At 42.5% G+C, this 21,290-nt stretch overlaps 1 protein-coding gene across 3 annotated transcripts in view; it reads right to left on the bottom strand.

Moving 5' to 3' along the window:
• Window positions 1–21,290, bottom strand: part of LOC138960118 (myosin-IIIb-like) — a 105,971-nt gene that overhangs the window by 51,725 nt on the left and 32,956 nt on the right. For all 3 annotated transcript variants that reach the window (XM_070331867.1, XM_070331868.1, XM_070331869.1), the window contains exon 7: window positions 21,089–21,234. In XM_070331867.1, coding sequence (XP_070187968.1) covers window positions 21,089–21,234 — 146 coding nt within the window. The remainder of the gene's footprint in view (window positions 1–21,088; window positions 21,235–21,290) is intronic.

Raw genomic sequence — 21,290 nt, 5'->3', positions numbered from 1 at the left:
GAGAGAGAGAGACCGAGAGACAGAGAGAGAGACAGACAGAGGGATAACGGGGGAAGGACTGGACGAATAACTCAGAAGGTGGATGTACAGACACAGACTGAGAGACTGTGTCAGTCTATGTCTGTCTGTGTCTTTCAGTCAGTAAGTCCGTCTGTCAGATTGTCTGTCTATCGGAGTATGCCGTGCATGCGCGAGTGTTTCCCGCATCTATGCACAGAGGCAGGATAAGAAAGATGTACTCAGGTATTCAAAAACGAATACCAGCATCCTAGATCCTAAGTATTTATTAACTACCATACAGAAAGCAACGCGAATTTTTACGAGAAAAATACCAAGGCCATATATGACACTAACTTACATGTATGTCAGTCATACCTAAAGGGTCACATGCGCATAAAACATTTGCAGGCGCGTGGCCGATCCGTATGTGAAGCTCAATCTGCATTTACAGACACATTCCTTCTTCAGAAAATGTAAGACTCACGTTGCACATACTGCACTCATAGACCTATATTAATATATTAATATTAATACTGCACTGCAGTAACAACCGCGATTTGATCGGTTTCAAGTGTGTCCAAATGCATGGTCCTTCCCATGTTAACAGTTAACTCACCTTCTCAAATCTGCCCATGGAATAAGACTAAATTCACTATCTCTCCACTTGGATGAATATCAAAAGTCAACTACCTGGGCGGTGCTCTCTGTGCAGAGTAAGATTGGTTTTCATGAATTAATTGAGATAAAGTCACCAGAGGCTTTTTAAGAAATGAATGTGGAGGCTATTTTGAAAAGGTAACCTGAGTTTAGACAGTGAAGGCGCATGAGGGGGGTTGGGTGGGGAGGGGATTCATTCGTAAAAACATGCCAACGCATCCCAGAAAGCGGTCAGGGTCCAAGTTACGCGATGGTCCTATCCCATGTGAGGTCTGGGCTGTGATAGTGAGCAGGACAGGTTTCACGGGAAGGATTGTACCTTTAAGGTATCGTTAATCGCTATTTAACTCATTCGCTTTATCACATTGCCTTCCACACAAACTTTTTGAAATAAAGGACAAAAACACTGAATGGAGTGCTTCAAGAAATCTGCTCCGTATCACGTTGTCACGATAAGAGATTGTACAATAAGCACGTGAAGCAAATTGCAAAATGATTGAACATGTGACATTTTCAGAAGAAAGCCGAAACGCTGTAAAACCGTAGAAATCAATCTTATTATCCATTACAAGTAAGTGTACACGAGATAGGCTGCAGGTCTAAAACAGGTGCAAATATATTGATCAAAATTCATGTTAAAGATGTAGTAGTGAAGAAGCCGTTTTGGACTCACTTTCTGGTGAATTTAACTTTAAGAAGTGTCACGATCGGGTGACAGAGACCAAGAAAGTGTCACTCAGTGGAGTGCCTGTTCTTGGTCGTGTATGATAGAAAGCGCCTGTGCGTGATATTGGACACAGCAGAGTTTTCGCTGACAGTGCTCTACGAGCACGGATGTTTTGTATCGCACGAGTTTTACAGTGGAGGTTTCTGCTGTCATAGCTAGGGCTGACGGTTTTTCGCTGACAGCGCACACGGGATTTTCACGGATTGAGTTTCTCGTGTCTTTTTCTGCTTGGGAGGCAGAATTGTGTATAGCTGGACTGGGTTTTGGGACAAGGTCAGTCACGTGTATTTGGCTAGGTGGTCTGTCAGAGACTCAAGGACGGCACACTTGACACCCAGCGGCAGAAGGGGAAGGACCTAACACACAGTTACTAGAGTATGATGGTTTTTCACCGAGTATCATATTCGGCACTCTAGGGGAACTTCCACAAGTTATTCCTTTCCTCTGCCACGTATTTTGCTGAGGACAAGTCGTCACATTTTCCTTCGTCGGCGATGGCTTTCGCATAAGGATTCGACAAGGGGTTCTGGACGTTTTGGGTCACTGTTGACGAACAGAGGCTGGTCCAGGGAGGAAGCGGACTTTGCTTCCATTGAGAGTACAATCATAGGCTTTTGAGGTAATAAATCATTATTTAACGCTGTTGATGAGTCTGTGTTGTGGAATGAAATACTCTCTGTTGTTCTTTCCAGGTTAGCGCATAATTTACTCTCTGTGACGCTAAAATACTAATCTGTATATGGTTTTTGCAGATAGGGAGAGAAGGACGGAAAATGACTGTTTTGTTGTTGTAAAAAGTCCATTTTGTGCAGGCCCACGTGCTCGATGAGATATTTAAAGATGACATGTTTTAAGGTGGTGGGTGAGGGGTAGCTGACATGTTTAGTGCACCGATGCTTTCTGTTTGCAGCCTTCCTTCGTTCGTTCGTTTCGTTCGTTCGTTACGTTCCCGTAACATCGGCACGGCTGACTCTGGCGGGAACTGTTGAGGCTACGCTAACCAGGAGACCGGCTAACCAGGAGACCGGCTAACCAGCGGACCGGCTAACCAGCGAACCGGCTAACCAGCGGACCGGCTAACCAGCGAACCGACTAACCAGCATACCGGCTAAGCAGCAGCAGCAGAGATAAAGCTAAGTGCACCATGTCGTACGCACCCCGTTGACCACCGTTGTCTTTTCGTATCTATGATTTCATTGGAGTAGTGACAACGTGGGGTGTGTGACACCTGCACGAACTAGAGCTTTTCGAACAGAACATTCTCATTTCGACTGTATTTACACGGGTTCAGCGTGTTACTATAATTTTCTACATAGTACTGGCATTTTGTCAGTGAACACTGGTTTTTTACGTGTTGAGAACGTAAAAGGAACATATTTTGAGTGAAGGCTCGAGGGAGGTGGAGAGTTTATACATAAACAGGCGTCTGAAACTTATACTTTTGTTGACTCTATTTAATTGTATGCCTGCGAGAGTGGATCGTGGTGTGGTTAGTTAATTAGTAGTAATTAACCGGTTCATAATCACCTTGAGTGATATATTGAAACGTGACAAGAAGTCTAAAAGAACATTCGCTGTGCGGTAATTTAGACACGCATGCGGTGATTAACTCGAAAATGCTACGTTACTTTATTGTAATTAATGTAAATAGGGGAACGATTGCTGTCTAAAACTCTTCTGCGTTTGAGTCATTATTTTGTTCATCGACAGATTTGTTCAGTGTTAGCAACCATCCAAAATAACGCTGGCACTGAGACGAAAACCGTGCGAACTTGGGAACTGAAATCTTTAATCTCGCAACAACATGCTAGATTCTGCGCTGTGAGGGGCAAAACAGTAAGATGAAAACGAAAACAAACAGTGTACATAGATAAATTACAGCTGGAAATATTACACAAACACGGCGATTAAAACTTGATTAATTGCTCGTTCAAGCACTATTTTTGTTAGGGAATATTTCTGGTAAATTGAGGCATAATTACAAATCCCAATCCGCTTTTCGTGCGAGTTAAGACCGCCCACACACACACACACTTCAGGACTTTCCCCCTTTAAGACTTAGATTTTGGTGGTTTTTGATTTCGTTTAAAGTTCAAAATACAAATAGACCGGGTGAGATGAAACTAGAGCTAGTGCAAGCTGCTGGCAACAGCAGTTGTTGTAACTTAGGTGACATAGATGTGACTTTGTGTTCATAATCTCTGTATATTTACACCCATTTCAAGACTTCAGGTACCTCCTATGTAAGACACGATTTTCTCAACTTATTGTAGGTCTTAAAAGGAAGGGTTCCACTGCATCGCATGTCAAGACAATACTACAAAACATGCGTGTCTGTGCAGATTTCCTCGTCAAAGGGATTTCTTAGCTGGGAAACCGCTGGTGGCGGTGTGTTAGTTACATGCTAGAGATAATGAAATGTTATCACGTTTCTATCTTTCCGTATGACCGAATCTGTATTTGAGGCAGGGTTGAATGCAGTAGACATAATGTTTCAAAGTTGTTTGTTTGGTCACAGCCGCTGGCATATTCGACAGATGTAAACCTTCACAAAATGCAGTATTTTCGGGTTTGGTTTTCTGAAGTAGAAGTAGCAAAGCAACGATTAGGCAACACCACAGAAGCTTGTATCAATGTGCCGGTCGATTTCAGTACTTTGCTCATTTGGCCTTACAGTAATCGACCGGCAGATTGATACAAGCTCCTGTGGGCGAAACGTCGTGACGGGTGAAAACTAACTGAAGCGAAGCAGGTAACGAACGCAGTTTCCCTTCTTGACCTTTACAGAAAAACGGATGACCACACCCAAACAGAGGAGCCAGCTGCATGTCAATATAAGTTCCTGAAATGACTGCTAAACGATCACTCAAGGTTCTACTGAGGCGTAGGATAAAGACCGATGCTTACATATATTTGTTTTCATCTTTTTCCGTGAACACGATCGGACGGTGGGGACATTGACATTGCAATTCAGAAGTGTTGTGTCATTTCTACAGACGATTACGGAAGCTAAATACATGTACAATAAAAACCCTGGACCGTGCGCGCGCATGTGTGTGTGTATGTGTGTGTGTGTGTGTGTGTGTATGTATATGTGTGTGTGTGTGTGTGTGTGTGTGTGTGTGTGTGTGTGTGTGTGCGTGTGTGCGTGCGTACGTGTGTGTGTGTGTATATGTATGTGCGTGCGTGCGTGCGTGCGTGCGTGCGTGCGTGCGTCTGTCTGTCTGTCTGTGTCTTAGTTTAATTCTTCGTGTCTTAGCCTGTATCTCCGTCGGTGCGTGTATGCGTGCGTGCGTGAATGATTGCGTGTGTGTGTGTGTGCAAAGGAGGGAGTGCGCGCGCGCGCGTGTGCGTGCGCGTGTGCGTGCGCGTGTGCGTGCGCGCGCGATTACATACCATACCACACAGTCCATACTATCGCAGCAGAGAACCTAAAAGCTTCAGATGACCAAACCAATAAAACCATTGACCACAACCATATACGCAGAGGCTGGAAAAAGGCGACATTAAAAGACACGGTTGATTACAACAACGTATAGATCTATCTAGTCTCCCCATGACTTCGAGTTCATTTCAGGTTTTTGTCCCCAGGAAAACCTTCGTCGAGTATCCTCTAAAGACTTTTTATTTTCTGTTCAGCTGGCGTCAGAAATACGCCCTTGGGTACAAATTAATCATTCAGAAAGGTTTAGAAGAATGAGGTGAGTTATTGCTGCCATTTTGTTGGTTTTGGTTCGTTTCATTTCAGTCTTTTTAATCTCAATGAATAACAATTGGCTGTAAAGAGTTACCTGGCGTTTACTTTTTTGGTAAAAACAATCTCAACTCCCAGTGTACATGGCAAACATAAAGAGAACTATATTCACAGCGAGCACACGATCGCAAAACTCAGAGAGAGAAAAACAAGTCGCGTAAGGCGAAAATACAACATTTAGTCAAGTAGCTGTCGAACTCACAGAATGAAACTGAACGCAATGCCATTTTTCAGCAAGACCGTATACTCGTAGCATCGTCAGTCCACCGCTCATGGCAAAGGTCAGATGTTTAATTGGTTGCAAAACTATTTAACTGATCGAACACAAGCAGTGGTGCTTAAAGGAAGTATGTCTACCTACTTACCTGTGCAAACAGGCGTTCCACAAGGCTCTATTCTAGGACCTCTCCTTTTTCTGGTTTACATTAACGACATAGTTGATAACGTTGAATCCATTATTAAACTGTTTGCCGACGATACAAGTATGTATTTAAGCCTGGAAAATTATCAGATGCGAACAGATATTTTTAACTCAGATCTTGAAAAAATCGACCAGTGGGCTAGTCAGTGGAAAGTTAAATTTAATCAAAGTAAAACAAAACTTCTGAATATAAGCAGGAAAAGGAATCCAGATTACATCCCTTTAAACTTCGGTGGCACAATTTTACAAGAAACTGAAAGTCATAAACATCTTGGTATTATTATTCAGAATAACGGTAAGTGGGAGTTACATATTAAATCTGTTATAGCAAAATGCCGTACGCTAGTAGCTTGCTTACGATCTTATAAATATAGACTAGGCAGAAAAGCTTTAGAAACAATGTATAAATCCTTCATATTGCCACATTTTGATTATGCTGATGTTCTCTGGGACAACTGCCCAAAGGAGTTAGCCACCGAGCTCGAAAGTATTCACTTAGATGCAATTCGAACAATTGTTGGAGCAGTCCGCGGTACAAGCCATCAAAAATTGTACGATGAGTCAGGCTTTATTTCATTACTAGAGAGGCGAAAACGTCATAAATTGATATTATTTCACAAGATCGTTCACCGCAAGGTGCCAAACTACTTATTAGCGATATTGCCACCATTGATATCAACTAACAACCCATATCACCGGCGCAGACCTCTAGACAGGAAAGTTCCATCGTTTAAAACTGAATTATATAGAAACTCATTTCTCCCATCTACTACACAACTCTGGAATTCTTTACCAGACAATATAAAACTTAGTGATTCCCCAAGTGAATTTAAGCACTTTTTGTCAAAAAACGATTTAAGTCCGCCGTGTTATTTTTATTCTGGAGATCGCATGTCACAAATAATTCACTGTAAGCTCAGGTTATATATAAGTGATCTCAATAACGATCTAGTGAGACGTCACGTTGCTACAGATGCATCTTGTGACTGTGGATTCCCGTCCGAATCCGTACAACACTTCATATTCGATTGTCCAAATTATCGCGAAGCACGTCAAGAAACTATACATACCCTCCCTAATCACACAATTCACCTCCCCCACCTTTTAAACGGAGACAGACAGTATTCTTTAGATTTGAACAGGAAATTTTTTTCCACCGTACACTCGTTCATTGAACGTTCAGGCCGCTTTGGGCAAGTCAGAATAAATGCTCTACAAGCCGGACAACAACTTTAACTTCTGCACATCTCCTACCCATCCCTCTTCTTTTATTCATCTTCTTTCCCTCCTTCCTTCCTTTACTGTCTTTCTTTATAATCATTATGCAACGTTCATTACGTTATTAATAGATTTGGTTTATTGAGACAAATGTTTCACCCGTTACCGCCTTATGTTGTACTGTCATGCAGGAACACCACTATAAGCTTCTAGCTTGTTGCTGTTTCTGTGAACTTTGTATACATGTCATGATTGTAACCCTTGTTAAAATAAACTTATGTTTAAACCAAAGGCAGTGAAATTGACAAGAAGAGCGGGGTAGTAGTTGCGCTAAGAAGGATAGCACGCTTTTCTGTACCTCTCTTTACACCCCCGGTATAGGGGTGTGTATAGGATTCGGTCGATGTGTTTGCTTGTTTGTTTGTGTGTTTGTGTTCGCATAGATCTCAAGAATGAACGGACCGATCGTCACCAAACTTGGTGAACAGGTTCTATACATTCCTGAGACGGTCCTTACAAAAATTTGGACCAGTCAAACACGCGGTTAGGGAGTTATTGGTGGATTAAGATTCTACAAGGACTTATAGAGGGACATATTAATGGTCAAAGGGAAATAACCTTCTCAGTTGGTGACAGTGAGAATGGTAAGGACGGGGGAGTTTTTCCTACCTCGGAGGAATTTCTTGTTGTTTTAACTTTCTGAGCGTGTTTTTAATCCAAACATATCATATCTATATGTTTTTGGAATCAGGAACCGACAAGGAATAAGATGAAAGTGTTTTTAAATTGATTTCGACAATTTAATTTTGATAATTATTTTTATATATTTAATTTTCAGAGCTTGTTTTTAATCCAAATATAACATATTTATATGTTTTTGGAATCAGAAAATGATGGAGAATAAGATGAACGTAAATTTGGACCGTTTTATAAATTTTTATTTTTTTTTACAATTTTCAGAATTTTAATGACCAAAGTCATTAATTAATTTTTAAGCCACCAAGCTGAAATGCAATACCGAAGTCCGGGCTTCGTCGAACATTACTTGACCAAAATTTCAACCAATTTGGTTGAAAAATGAGAGCGTGACAGTGCCGCCTCAACTTTCACGAAAAGCCGGATATGACGTCATCAAAGACATTTATCAAAATAAATGAAAACAACGTCTGGGGATTTCATACCCAGGAACTCTCATGTCAAATTTCATAAAGATCGGTCCAGTAGTTTAGTCTGAATCGCTCTACACACACACAGACACAGACACACACACACACGCACATACACACACACAAACACACACACACACACACACGCACGCACGCACATACACCACGACCCTTGTCTCGATTCCTCCTCTACGTTAAAAAATTTAGTCAAAACTTGACTAAATGTAAAAAGGGGGGAGGGAGGGGGGATAGACGGGGGAGAGAGAGGGAGAGGTAGCCACAGACAGACAGGCAGACAAACAGTCTCTGTCTGTCTGGATGTTTGTATCTCTGTTCCTCTGTCCCCCCCCCCCCCCCCCCCCCACACACACACACACACACACACACACACGCACACACACAGCGTGCCTCAACTCTCACATTTACCCTCCCCAGGACACCCTCAAAGCAGAGTCTAAAACATCGCTTCTTTCGTGTCTTCACCTATCAGATCCAAACAACTACCTCCAAGCTGCGCAGAACCTTCACGGGACGAGCAAAACACTGCCCCAAGAACAGACACAGATGCACGGGAAAGCATCATGTAAGTGTATTACTGTAAGCAGCTTCCAATCACTTGCATGGTTAATGAGGGATACGTTACACACAGTCACGAGAACTGTGCTTTGCTGCACGAGCAGAAAACACGCATAGCGTGTAGCTCCTATTTCATGTATGAATTACTCATATTTCAAATCGCACGTTATTGTTTTTTGGGGGTCCAAAATCTGTCATTTAACACAGATCAAGACAATCCTTTTTCTACGAGGCGGTGCTAGCAGTCGAACAGAACAAAGCCTGCTGAGATCTCTATCAAACTTCAGTATTGTTCAAAAATAAAAATATCATTAATGTATTGATCCATTATAATTAAAATTCTTTTTTAATATTAACGACTGAACACGCACACCTTTGTAGTCACGGCCAGCTGCCTAAACAAAAGTTTTAACCGGCCTATGACGTCACATGGTTAAAAAAAAAAGAAGGGAAACCCAATGTTCATATTCAATTAATACTTAAACTCGTAAGCTTACCCCATAAAAATTCACATTTCACGCACACTCAGAACAGTACAACCATCATGTCGATGCCTTGGTATTTTTCAATAGAATACAGGGGAACAGGGGAAGGAAGATCAAGGTTGTTTTCGCCGATATGATGAACTAGCACAGTAGCAGGAATAAACTGCTCCGCCCGGCTCACACTGAGATACAACCAAACGCTTACCCGTGCCAATTTACACACACAAGGGTAAGAGGGAAAAACATCTCTCGCTCAGATTCAACCAATTACCTACCCACTTACTCACGAAGGTGTAAGATGGGAAAAACTAAAAATATAAATGAATAAATAAATAAATAAATAAATACATGAATAACTAAATAAATTAATTAATTAATAATACATACAAAACAAGAGGCGAAGCCTTCAAGGCTCACGTAAGAAATCGACAAACAGTAACACAAACTCAATCACTCCGTCACACACACACACACACACACACACACACACACACACACACACACACACACACACACACACACAGTAAGCATAGGTGAAACTGTGCAAGAAAGCGAGACCCTGGATCTGCCAAGTAGTCTCGGCCCGCTCACAATAACAATGACCGAGACTTTCAGTAATTCCTTTGCGTGACGTCTAACCCTCTTACGTCATAATGTGACGTCTTCAAATAGTTTCTATCACACACGTCGAACACTTTTGACCGAGACTGACGTAATCCATAGACTCGGAAATGTTAAAGTTTCTATCACACACACACACACGCACGCACAGACAGACAAAGTTTATCATCGCATAGGCTACACTTACGTGAGCCAAAAACTCTCCCGCTCAAATACAACCATACCTACCAACTTACACACGAAGAACATATAGACACACACACAAATTAAAGTTTATGGAACACTGACAAAAACTGTTTGATAAAATTCCAAATGTGGTAGGAAAGAAAGCATAACATTACTTCTTTATGTCTCTCTTGAATCTTTCTTACTCACCGCAAACAATATGCCGATCCACAAGCATCAGACCGATGGTACTGGTTACACCAACATTCACACGAAACGACGCAGAAGATGCACAGGACTCTTCGAACCGCCCGAAAAAGCGCAGCGTGGAATATTGAAAATACAATGACAGATAACCTCAACTTTTCCCCTTTCTCATCTTTTTTTCACATTCTGCAAGTGAGAGCTGGTGTCGGGCAAATAGTCTCATTTGTCAGGCAATGTTTAAGCGGACATTCGTAGCGCCAAAATGTCACGGGACACTTCGCAAACATTGCAGACCTTCAAGCCAAAACAAGACCTGAACCTGGACTTCTGACGTCAACCGTAAGCATGCAAAAAACACACGTGTCTACAACCAGGTCATCAAAGTCGCTAGCTTTCGCTGACGAAACAGCGGTTGTCTAAACAGAGACAAGATAGCGGTTGGTGCAGTTTCCGCTGACGTCAGGTTTTGATGTTTAGTCTGACGTCTTCATTTCAACCCGGTTAGTTATCGACGAATTGTGAGAACTAACGTGGAGCAAACCCATGCAGCTCACCTGAAGTATTGTACATCCCATCCAACAATTGATTTTGGGATGCCCGCCTCTTTATTAACCCTACCTCCCAAATCCCCTCATCAAACGATGCACTGCAAATGTCAGGTGAGGTGATTTTTTTTCTTTCTCTTTTCCTCATTTCTTTTTTGTACATCAGCCTTAGCCTATTAAGGCTACTGTCGTTTTCTGCCTGCAGGGTAAATACTGTGAAAATAATAATGGATGTGGTGCGCTATGACGGAGATAATGGAAATGACACACCCTGGAGTCATGAGTCATTGGCCGAGCCACATTCAGCTAGTCATTAAAACCATAGAACTGAAATTGCACGTTTTCTTTTTCTCTTTGTCCAGACTGTGATGATCGATAGGAAATTTCAAGCAGTACAGCCGAACCTGCCCCGATGACCACCTGCCCACTCCGGAGGCTCCCTTTCCGACTATTCCTTTCCTATATAACTTGTCACCTTTACATAGCACCTCGCACTTCTGGTCGGTCCCTTGGGTGGTCGGTCCCTTGGGTGGTCGTTAAAGACATTTTGGGTGGTTATTATAGACAGGTTTGAATGAATTTGAAAGTTTTCAGTGTTTTTTCTTAGCTTAGCAATTAATTATAGAATGGAAGTCAAATACTTCACATCCATGGCCGCCTTACAGAATTATAAACTCCCATGGAACTCCATCAGGATGACTTTTTTTGTTTGTTTATAGTAAACATAGCGACGTTTCAAACGTTAAACAACGGAAGAAAATAATCTCTACAAATAATACAAATTCCACAAAAAATAAAAGCCGACGCCAGACTTTACTTCGGGGCCCTAAAATAGGCTATTATCAAGATCTGTGAAACTGTCATGAAAAACACCTAGTTTTGAACACGTCAGATAATGAATTTTGTTGTACCCGTAACTGTTTTCTCTTGCTTTTAACCACGATTCGACTTGTGTGGCGTATCAGCGACCAAAACGTGCGCATTGATTGCAGCATAGAATTCATGCCAAAACAGGATGTTCAACTATACATTCAAAGCCACAAATCACACACAGAGACACGCACTGGGAGAGTTGCTGTGGGATTATTTTTTCATTACAATCGATTCGACAGGAACTAATGCGAGTCTCTGATGACATCGACACGGATAATTAATATTCATAGATGCCTGCTAGGCTATAGAACTATTTGACCACAGTGATTGCAGTCGAGGTCAGTGTAACTGTGCTGTGACGGTGTCGGGTGGCTTGCTTGGTAGAGCACTGAACTTATGATCTTCGGGTCAATGGTTCGAATCCTGGCCGGGACGCACACGGGTCAACCTGACTATATAAGAAGGTGTCCGTGTCTACATGTTGTCACCGCTGTGGCACGTAAATGACCTCGGTCATTCTGCCATAAGTGCATGTGGCTGGTTATACCGAAACACGCACATGTCCGAATAGCGCGACGCTTGTTGCTGCTGGCTTTCCACATGGAGAAAGCGACCTGAATTTCTCACCAATGGTATGATCAAGCATGAAATTAAATGAAATGCAATGATACTGATGCTGTTGTTTTGAAGAGAAATAATGCAATAATTAACACATAAAACCTTATGCGCCAGTCACACACACACGACGCACGGCCCGCGCACTGAAAAAAATTGCAATTTTGGCCAGTGCGTTGTTGTTCGCTAGGTGTGGGTCAATATTCGTCACTCGTTCGTCGAGCGCGCTAGACCAACGCTATGCATTCGTTGTCATTCGCTGTGTGCGTTGGGATTTTTTGTGCATGCACAAATATGTGCGCAGATCTCGACGCATGAATGTTCACGCCAGAAGGACACCAAACACGCGCAGAGCACACGCTGTGTGTTCGTTGTCAACTCGCTAGCTTCTGCAGTGGAACCCCCTTTCTTACGATCTCAACAAATCTGAGAAAATCAGGTCTTAAAAAGGAGGGAGTCTTAAAATGGGGGTAAATCTACAGAGGATTTGAACAGAAAATCTTAAAAACTAAGGTCTTAAACGGGAGGAAGTCTTACATTGGGGGGTCTTTAAACGGGGGTTGCACTGTACCAAACCGCGACAAAAGTTGGGCGCACCACGACGCACTGATCTTATTTTCCATTTTTAATTAATGTTCAATGCGCGGTCCGTGCGTCGCGTAAGTGTGACCAAACCGCGAGCTAAAGTTAGGCGCACAACGACGCACTGATCTTATTTTCCATTTTTAATTAATGTTCAATGCGCGGTCTGTGCGTCGCGTAAGTGTGACCAAACCGCGAGCTAAAGTTAGGCGCACAACGACGCACTGATCTTATTTTCCATTTTTAATTAATGTTCAATGCGCGGTCTGTGCGTCGCGTAAGTGTGACCAAACCGCGAGCTAAAGTTAGGCGCACAACGACGCACTGATCTTATTTTCCATTTTTAATTAATGTTCAATGCGCGGTCTGTGCGTCGCGTAAGTGTGACCAAACCGCGAGCTAAAGTTAGGCGCACAACGACGCACTGATCTTATTTTCCATTTTTAATTAATGTTCAATGCGCGGTCTGTGCGTCGCGTAAGTGTGACCAAACCGCGAGCTAAAGTTAGGCGCACAACGACGCACTGATCTTATTTTCCATTTTTAATTAATGTTCAATGCGCGGTCTGTGCGTCGCGTAAGTGTGACCAAACCGCGAGCTAAAGTTAGGCGCACAACGACGCACTGATCTTATTTTCCATTTTTAATTAATGTTCAATGCGCGGTCTGTGCGTCGCGTAAGTGTGACCAAACCGCGAGCTAAAGTTAGGCGCACAACGACGCACTGATCTTATTTTCCATTTTTAATTAATGTTCAATGCGCGGTCTGTGCGTCGCGTAAGTGTGACCAAACCGCGAGCTAAAGTTAGGCGCACAACGACGCACTGATCTTATTTTCCATTTTTAATTAATGTTCAATGCGCGGTCTGTGCGTCGCGTAAGTGTGACCAAACCGCGAGCTAAAGTTAGGCGCACAACGACGCACTGATCTTATTTTCCATTTTTAATTAATGTTCAATGCGCGGTCTGTGCGTCGCGTAAGTGTGACCAAACCGCGAGCTAAAGTTAGGCGCACAACGACGCACTGATCTTATTTTCCATTTTTAATTAATGTTCAATGCGCGGTCTGTGCGTCGCGTAAGTGTGACCAAACCGCGAGCTAAAGTTAGGCGCACAACGACGCACTGATCTTATTTTCCATTTTTAATTAATGTTCAATGCGCGGTCTGTGCGTCGCGTAAGTGTGACCAAACCGCGAGCTAAAGTTAGGCGCACAACGACGCACTGATCTTATTTTCCATTTTTAATTAATGTTCAATGCGCGGTCTGTGCGTCGCGTAAGTGTGACCAAACCGCGAGCTAAAGTTAGGCGCACAACGACGCACTGATCTTATTTTCCATTTTTAATTAATTTTCAATGCGAGGGCCGTGCGTTGTGTATGTGAGACTCGCGCGCAAGGCCACCGAAGTAAAAAAAAATCCCAGATGTATTTTCTCGCGTTCCTACCACACCCGCTTGCTCCCCCCCCTCCCCCCCCCCCCTCTCTCTCTCTCTCTCTCTCTCTCTCTCTCTCTCTCTCTCTCTCTCTCTCTCTCTCTCTCTCTCTCTCTCTCTCTCTCTCTCTCTCTCTCTCTCTCTCTCTCTCCTCTCTCCTCTCTCCCTCCATCCCCCGTAACTACCGTACCTATCAAAAGCAAGTCTACTTTGATCTTGTACCAAACACATAATGCGGCTCTTAAGATTTTCATCAACTTTCATTTCTAAATTATGCATACCTATTACATAGATTGTGTGTGCAACAACAGAAAACATTTGCGATGATCAATAAAAACCCTTTGTTATTTTCTCGATAGGTAGAAGGAAGCTGTATTCAGGTACCTACACAAATTAAAACACAAACCTTTTTTGTCCTACTTTTTTCTGAACAGCATAAGTCTGTCACAATCGTTTACAGTCTGACAAAATCATTCATTGTAAATGCAATGAAGTTCATAGAAAAACGGAACGCAAAAAGTAAAGCCGTCTGACATTTTGTCAAAAGGAAAAGACAATGAAACCATGCCGCTCCCTAAACGATATCTGTTTCTTCGTGGCACATTAATATTTATACTCTGTCTTATTATCAACGACCTTTCCTCAAATACACACTTCAGTCATATCAGACGCACTATTCCCTCGTAAAATGACATGGAAATCGGTCCTTGGAAGGCAAATTGTATCAGTTGAGTTGACGTCATCATGACGTCACACTCGAAGGTTGAAGAGTGCTTCGTCATTGACAGAAGAGTGCACGTGCACACACGGAAGAGAGGAAATCAAACAAAAATCCACCTAAACCACCTGGTGAAACCGGCATCCGAAAATACAATGACATTTAAGGCAGAGAGATAATTGATTCTTTTTTTCCCCGTGATGTCAAAAGAAAACTTTTAGAAAATGGCGGTATTAGTAGGCGGTGTCTTAGGCGCATGTAGGGCTAGATGAGCTAACAAAATTCAAATCGTGTAAACTGGATAGGAATCGCAAGCGCCCTGTGTAGTTCAAATCGCTCAAAAGTTGTCATTTTGGCATAGCTTCCAATTGCCAAACGGTTTCGTGATGCCAATGACTGCTTGACATTCCCAGAAAGAGCATGAACTCTTCTAGCACATTTCTGAAGAAAATAAATCTTAGCTACATACCTCAGTTGCTGCAGGATCAACGGGAAAAGAGTCCCATCAGACCAGAGGGATGTTGTTATATAGCGGGGGAGGCTGATACAGACGATGAGACAGGCTGAGACGCAGGCAGAGTTTAGAGTGATTTCAAGCTTCTAAAGGGAACTATCTTGCAGGTCATCTAAGTATCAAACTGCCCCCGGGTCTGCACACGCCCTGAACTATCCCACCAATTAAGATTAAGATACAGTGTCGGCAGGTTTCTGAACAGCACACTGAGCCAGACGGGGATAACTTTCACTCCAATTTTTACCTTGCTTCCCATTCTAACGACCATGCCAGCTATCACAGGTCTGCAAAGATTTCCACATGGGGTAGAAACATCCTACAACAAAGACACAGACCTAAAGTTGACAGCCTGGCTGCTTTCTGCGCAGACGGCACTTTCAAAAAAACTTTTGTTGGTGTGAGGCTGAACTCATTTTGCAGGTTGACAATGTTGTCTGTTACAAACTGATTCATCAAAATCTTCCCACTCTCCACAGGAAAGCAGCAGGGGGTAGGTTTTATAATGTGTCCAAGTGCGAGAGATGGTCTGGTACCCCTTGTAAAGGCCTGGGCAGATCTGAGATGGTGATCGGATTCGTCTCACCACGGTAAGGACTGTTCCTTTAAGGTTCAGTGCAGGAAGCTTTTTGAACAATGAATCACCTTTTTATCTCACAGGTCATCTGTCTCAAGCTATCCCGCGTCTGCACCTGTGTTCTGTACTCAGTGTTTGCAAACACTGTAGTTCGATTTTAGACTGATATACAGAATGACAAACACGCATTGTATTGGACTGCAACAATACTGCTAAAACAAGGCCCAGCTGATGTAGGCTTCTTTTCTCAATTAAGAAATTATACTGACGAAAACAAACAAATTTTAAGAAAAAATGTTTACCTGTACTGAATCCATACATATATCGGCTCTAGGTGAAGCTACTGGAAGGGGGGGGGGGGGGGGGGGGGTCTGCCACGAGAAGGGTTTTTTCTCCTCAAACGTCACATTAACTGGACATTCGGGTTTCAGTTATCCCGATGTGAACTTTAACTGAATAACTGAACGACAAGCCCTTCGGGGCTCGTATCATCACGTGGTGATACACGTATGTGTTGTTTTCTTCCATCAAATCTTAGTGACAAGTATAGTAGTCTCTGGGTGTAAAAGATACCTTCCTTCCAGTGTAACCCATGCTGTTCATCACCCTAGACCTGTCAAGGTTTCTACATCATGCATGCGATGAGAGCATCCTTCCACTTGGACACACACCACGAATCAACAGTTGGTGCTTTCTGCGCAGAGTGAGACTAGTACTGCTAAATTAATATCACAGAGAAAATAATTCGGCAAAATGACACTCCGAAAAGAAAGCAGCCGGGCAGAATAATGTTCTCATCCCTGGTAAAATTCTGAGCAGATCTGTTGCGATGTACACCATGGTAAACTCGAGAATGGCATTGGGAATTAATTGTATTGCCGTAAACATCCATTACACTACGCAAAGCAGTGATTTCCTCTGTAAAGTACCCTTTTAATGGGTAATTTCGTACGTGGCAATCGAAGGTCAAATTTCCTAATGTTCAGTATTTGTATTTCTGCGCAACAACACCCATTTTGGACTTTTGTTCTCTCGCTCAGTGATCACCGTTCAGTTTAAATATACAACCCATCATGGATACTTCTTTATCATGCTATTGCAGCCCGTATCCAACGCAACATGGGAAAACGGTGCAATAACTGATTATATCTCGGTGCAAGTCAGCAGGACTTTTGAAGAATAAAAGTACTCTGCAACTGTCGGTAGATTACAAGTACAATGGACCCAAAGTAACACATGAACCCTGACAGTACCTGACGTATCTCACTAAGCAATAGAATACACGTCAACGCATCGTACAGACCCCTATACATAAAGCTTACACAAAGTAGCAACGTCGGAGAACGACATTGATTCTCCACAATCAAAGTTACATACGAGGACATCTCGGCTCCCATAACAGCATGGTCAGGCACAAACGATGTTAATTTTGCTAAATCATGACTCAGTAACAGACGAGACATAACTGGTCTTTACGAAGACTCAGTAACAGACGAGACATAACTGGTCTTTAGGAAGACTCAGTAACAGACGAGACATAACTGGTCTTTAGGAAGACTCAGTAACAGACGAGACATAACTAGAATACCAATACACGATAAAAGACGAGACATATAACAAGCCTTTATCAAGACACAGTAAGAGGCGAGACATAGCTAGCCTTTATCAAGACTAAGTAACTTTAGCGTATCACCATTCATTTCAATAGTTATAATAGGTTAGTGGTCTGTGAGGAAGTTAAGCCAAAAGCCAAGGAATAACTTAGGCTTTACCAAGACGCAGTGACAAACGAAAAATAGCCAATCTTCATAAAGATTCAATAACAGGAAACACTATAAACAGTACGCTGTGATAAGCCTCGTCAGTTCGACATTTCCAGTCTTGACCATGACTTCGTAAATTGTAAGCAAAACTAAGTACTGCACATCATCAGAGAGATTTTACACACTCACAGACATAATATCTGCATGAGCACACGGTAACTAGCTTACCTCAGCGAAACGACTGAGCATCTGGAGATGACATCATGCAATACCATGGACCGCGGAGAGGGCTGCGTTTGATTGCAGGTTCAATTGCAGACGAGTTGCAAACAGCGACAGAGACAGAGACTGCACCGTGGCACACAGGAGGGGGACACAGAGAGGGAGAAACAGACAGACCCGACACGCCCTGGTTGAATGAAAGCGGCCACCACCACCGCTTGTCTACACTCTATCTGCACCGTGCAGTGTTAAACAAGGACATCCCACGACACAGGCAATTTCCTGCCGCATTGGACTGCTGCGCTCAGCGTCAATATTGATAAATTCCGTTCGCTGTATTTTTTAAATACTTCATCGTGATTGCTCTTGACGGATTGTTTTCTCCTTCTCCTTCTCCTTTTTCTGTCCGTGCTGCGCTTAAAACAAACTCCCGCGGGTCGCCGTGTCAACTTTTTTGATGAAATCCTAAGGGCGGTGTTTTTAAGTTTCAAACTAATCCCATTCTGCGGTTTTATCAAAAAGAACTCATTCAAATTACTAACACACACACGAGAAAACTGTTTCGACAACTACTGACAAACAGCAGAAATAGTGTCTGGCAGAGAAACGAGGCATGTGTAGACTCAAGCTAATCATTTCATTAACGACGAACGAAATCACCAAGGAGATATACTCGAAACCTAAGAATTAGAGAGGAAATTATCTCAGTACACATAAAAGGAGAGCGTGTCCGGTATTCGAAGCTTTTTCAAGTGTCATGTAACATGTTTTGCTCATCAGGAATACTTCACTGCGGTTAAAAATGGACGGACCGCATGTGAACAGACTGACGTGACAGACTAACTAAAAGACAAGATAACTGACTAAGTTGGTTAAGTAGACTGACAGACAAGCCGACTGAATAGCTGACCCAGGCTCGAACTAAACATTTGAAATACACTCATCACTGACCGATGAACTACTCAGCAAACTGACTGAATGACTGACAGAATGACTGGGTGGTTGACTCGATCATTGACTGACAAAATCCCTACTGCCACTCCCTCACTGACTCAAGTTTCGTCACGATTTCGTGGTCTTTCGTAACACCGAAACAAGCATCACACCATTTGTACAACATTGATACTTTACATTGTTACAGGCTTACGTTGTCATGCAAACAAAAAACACTAACGAGGTAGACACGTGAGGCAAAACACACACACTCTCTTTTGTTATTTCAAATCTCGTATGAGCTTGAATAGATCATGGTATGTGAGCGCAACACAAACAAAGTAACAACAGATAACAGAGGCAGTGACAAAAGGTCAGGTGTCATGTCTACTGTCCCGAATGACACACGATTGCAGACATTTCACCATTGCCAAAAGAATAAACAAATAAGAAATAGGTAGAAAATGAATGTGAAAACTGACTTTAATTGTTGATCAGTATTTTCTATACCACTAACAAATAATCTACTTACACCTAGCTGTTTGGCAAATGTATGTTGCATGGGACACACTTACATGAAAGTGGAAGATTTTTTCTCTCTAGAGAAGCTACATAATTATTATCAAGTTACACTTTTTGTGCTCTTCCATTCCAGTTGAAAATCAATTGTTAATGCATGTTATTAGAAAAAAATAGAATGAAAAATGTACTGGTGATGTCATTTGGGACATACTGACATGAAAACGTCCCCTTTTGTCATTACTGTATCTCAACGACACGTTAGTAGCCTACATGGAAAGCGCTCAGATCAATATCTAGTCAATCAACACACCACGATTTTATTCTCAGCGTTAGGTATTCGAGAAGAACGGATATCATCCCCTTTATAAACACATTTCTTGTAAAAATACCTTAAGCTTATTCTAAGTAAGGTCTTGGCCTGGTGTAATGTGCAAAACAGAACAAATATTGTCACCGTTATAAACATATTTCAAGATATAGTATCCTTCCAAGGTCATTGCCGTGTTCGGTGTACAGGAAGCCCGAATAATTCTCATCACCATTATCGATACTAATCCAGAAATACCAGATTCAGATCCAAAAATACCAGGTTCAGGTCCAGAAATACCAGATTCAGGTCCAGAAATACCAGATTCAATGCAAGATTTGTGTTGTGCGTGCGATGACAGATATTCTATTCCCAGCCTGCTGTTTCTTTAGATGTGAATGCTGGTAACAGTGGTTAGACTATAACCCATTCGGCCGTATAAACTCAAAACATGTTATCACACTACTACAAATGACGTCAATCCTGTTTGGTAAAATGGAATGTGGACGGAAGTAATAATAATAATAATGGACACTTATTAATCGGCCCTTTTCACAAGAGCTCACGGCGATGTACTGCCGGATGTTAATATAAATATGCTGCGCGCGCGCACACACACACACACGCACACATGCACGCACGCGCACACACACACACACACCGCAAAAAAGCACAAAGGAACATAACAAAACCAAGATGATGCATCACTGTAGCGCATGTGATAACAAACGATACCTTGATATTTTCAAAGCTTTTAATTACACTACTACAAATGACGTCAATTCTGTTTGGTAAAACGGAATGTGGACGGAAGTACTGCCGGATGTAAGCAATATGTGATATTAGTTGTTTTGTAAATATGCTGCGTGCGCACGCACACAACCACACGAACACACAACCACACGAACACACACACACACACACACACACACACACACACACACACACACACACACACACACACACACACACATACCGCAAAAGAACCCAAAAGAACATAAGAAAACCAAGACGATGCATCAATTTAACGAATTTGATTACAAACGATACCTTGGTGCTAAACAGTTCTTACAGGCAATACCCCGGACTGACAGATGGACAAAGATCGGACATCGTCGATAACAATATCACCCACAAATACAGAATTAGCATAAAATAATAAATCCATCCCATTACATTGGAATTTTGAAGAAAGCAAGCCTGGGATCAACATTAGCATGATGAGGTCTATGGCGGACAACAACAACAACAACAATCAGCCCCACAACATCGGCTCTTCAAAACAACGCAAATCAACGGCTATAGTATGACCACACTGACTTCACTTGGTAATCTTGAAAGGAGCACGCCTGGGTCCAACAACAACAACAACAACAACAACAACAACAACAACAACAACAACAACAACAACAACAACAACAACAACAACAACAACATTAGCTCAAGGCTTTCAGGACAAGGGACACAGAATGACCAAACTGACGTTACCTGGGAATCTTGAAGAGAGCACGCCTGGGGTCGACATCAGCGTGAGGCGGTCTGCCCTCGGCCAGCTCAATGGCGGTGATGCCCAGAGACCACACGTCACAACGCACGTCGTAACTGTAGTCCAGCTGCTGCTCGCACGCGATCACCTGAGACACACAGGTAAAAAGTCAGGTATTCCTGTAACCATATTTGATCAACTCAA

The sequence above is a fragment of the Littorina saxatilis genome, linkage group LG2 (genome assembly GCF_037325665.1).
Source record: "Littorina saxatilis isolate snail1 linkage group LG2, US_GU_Lsax_2.0, whole genome shotgun sequence".
In the NCBI taxonomy this organism is placed as follows: domain Eukaryota; kingdom Metazoa; phylum Mollusca; class Gastropoda; order Littorinimorpha; family Littorinidae; genus Littorina; species Littorina saxatilis.
This window is presented reverse-complemented; position numbering and strand designations above follow the sequence as displayed.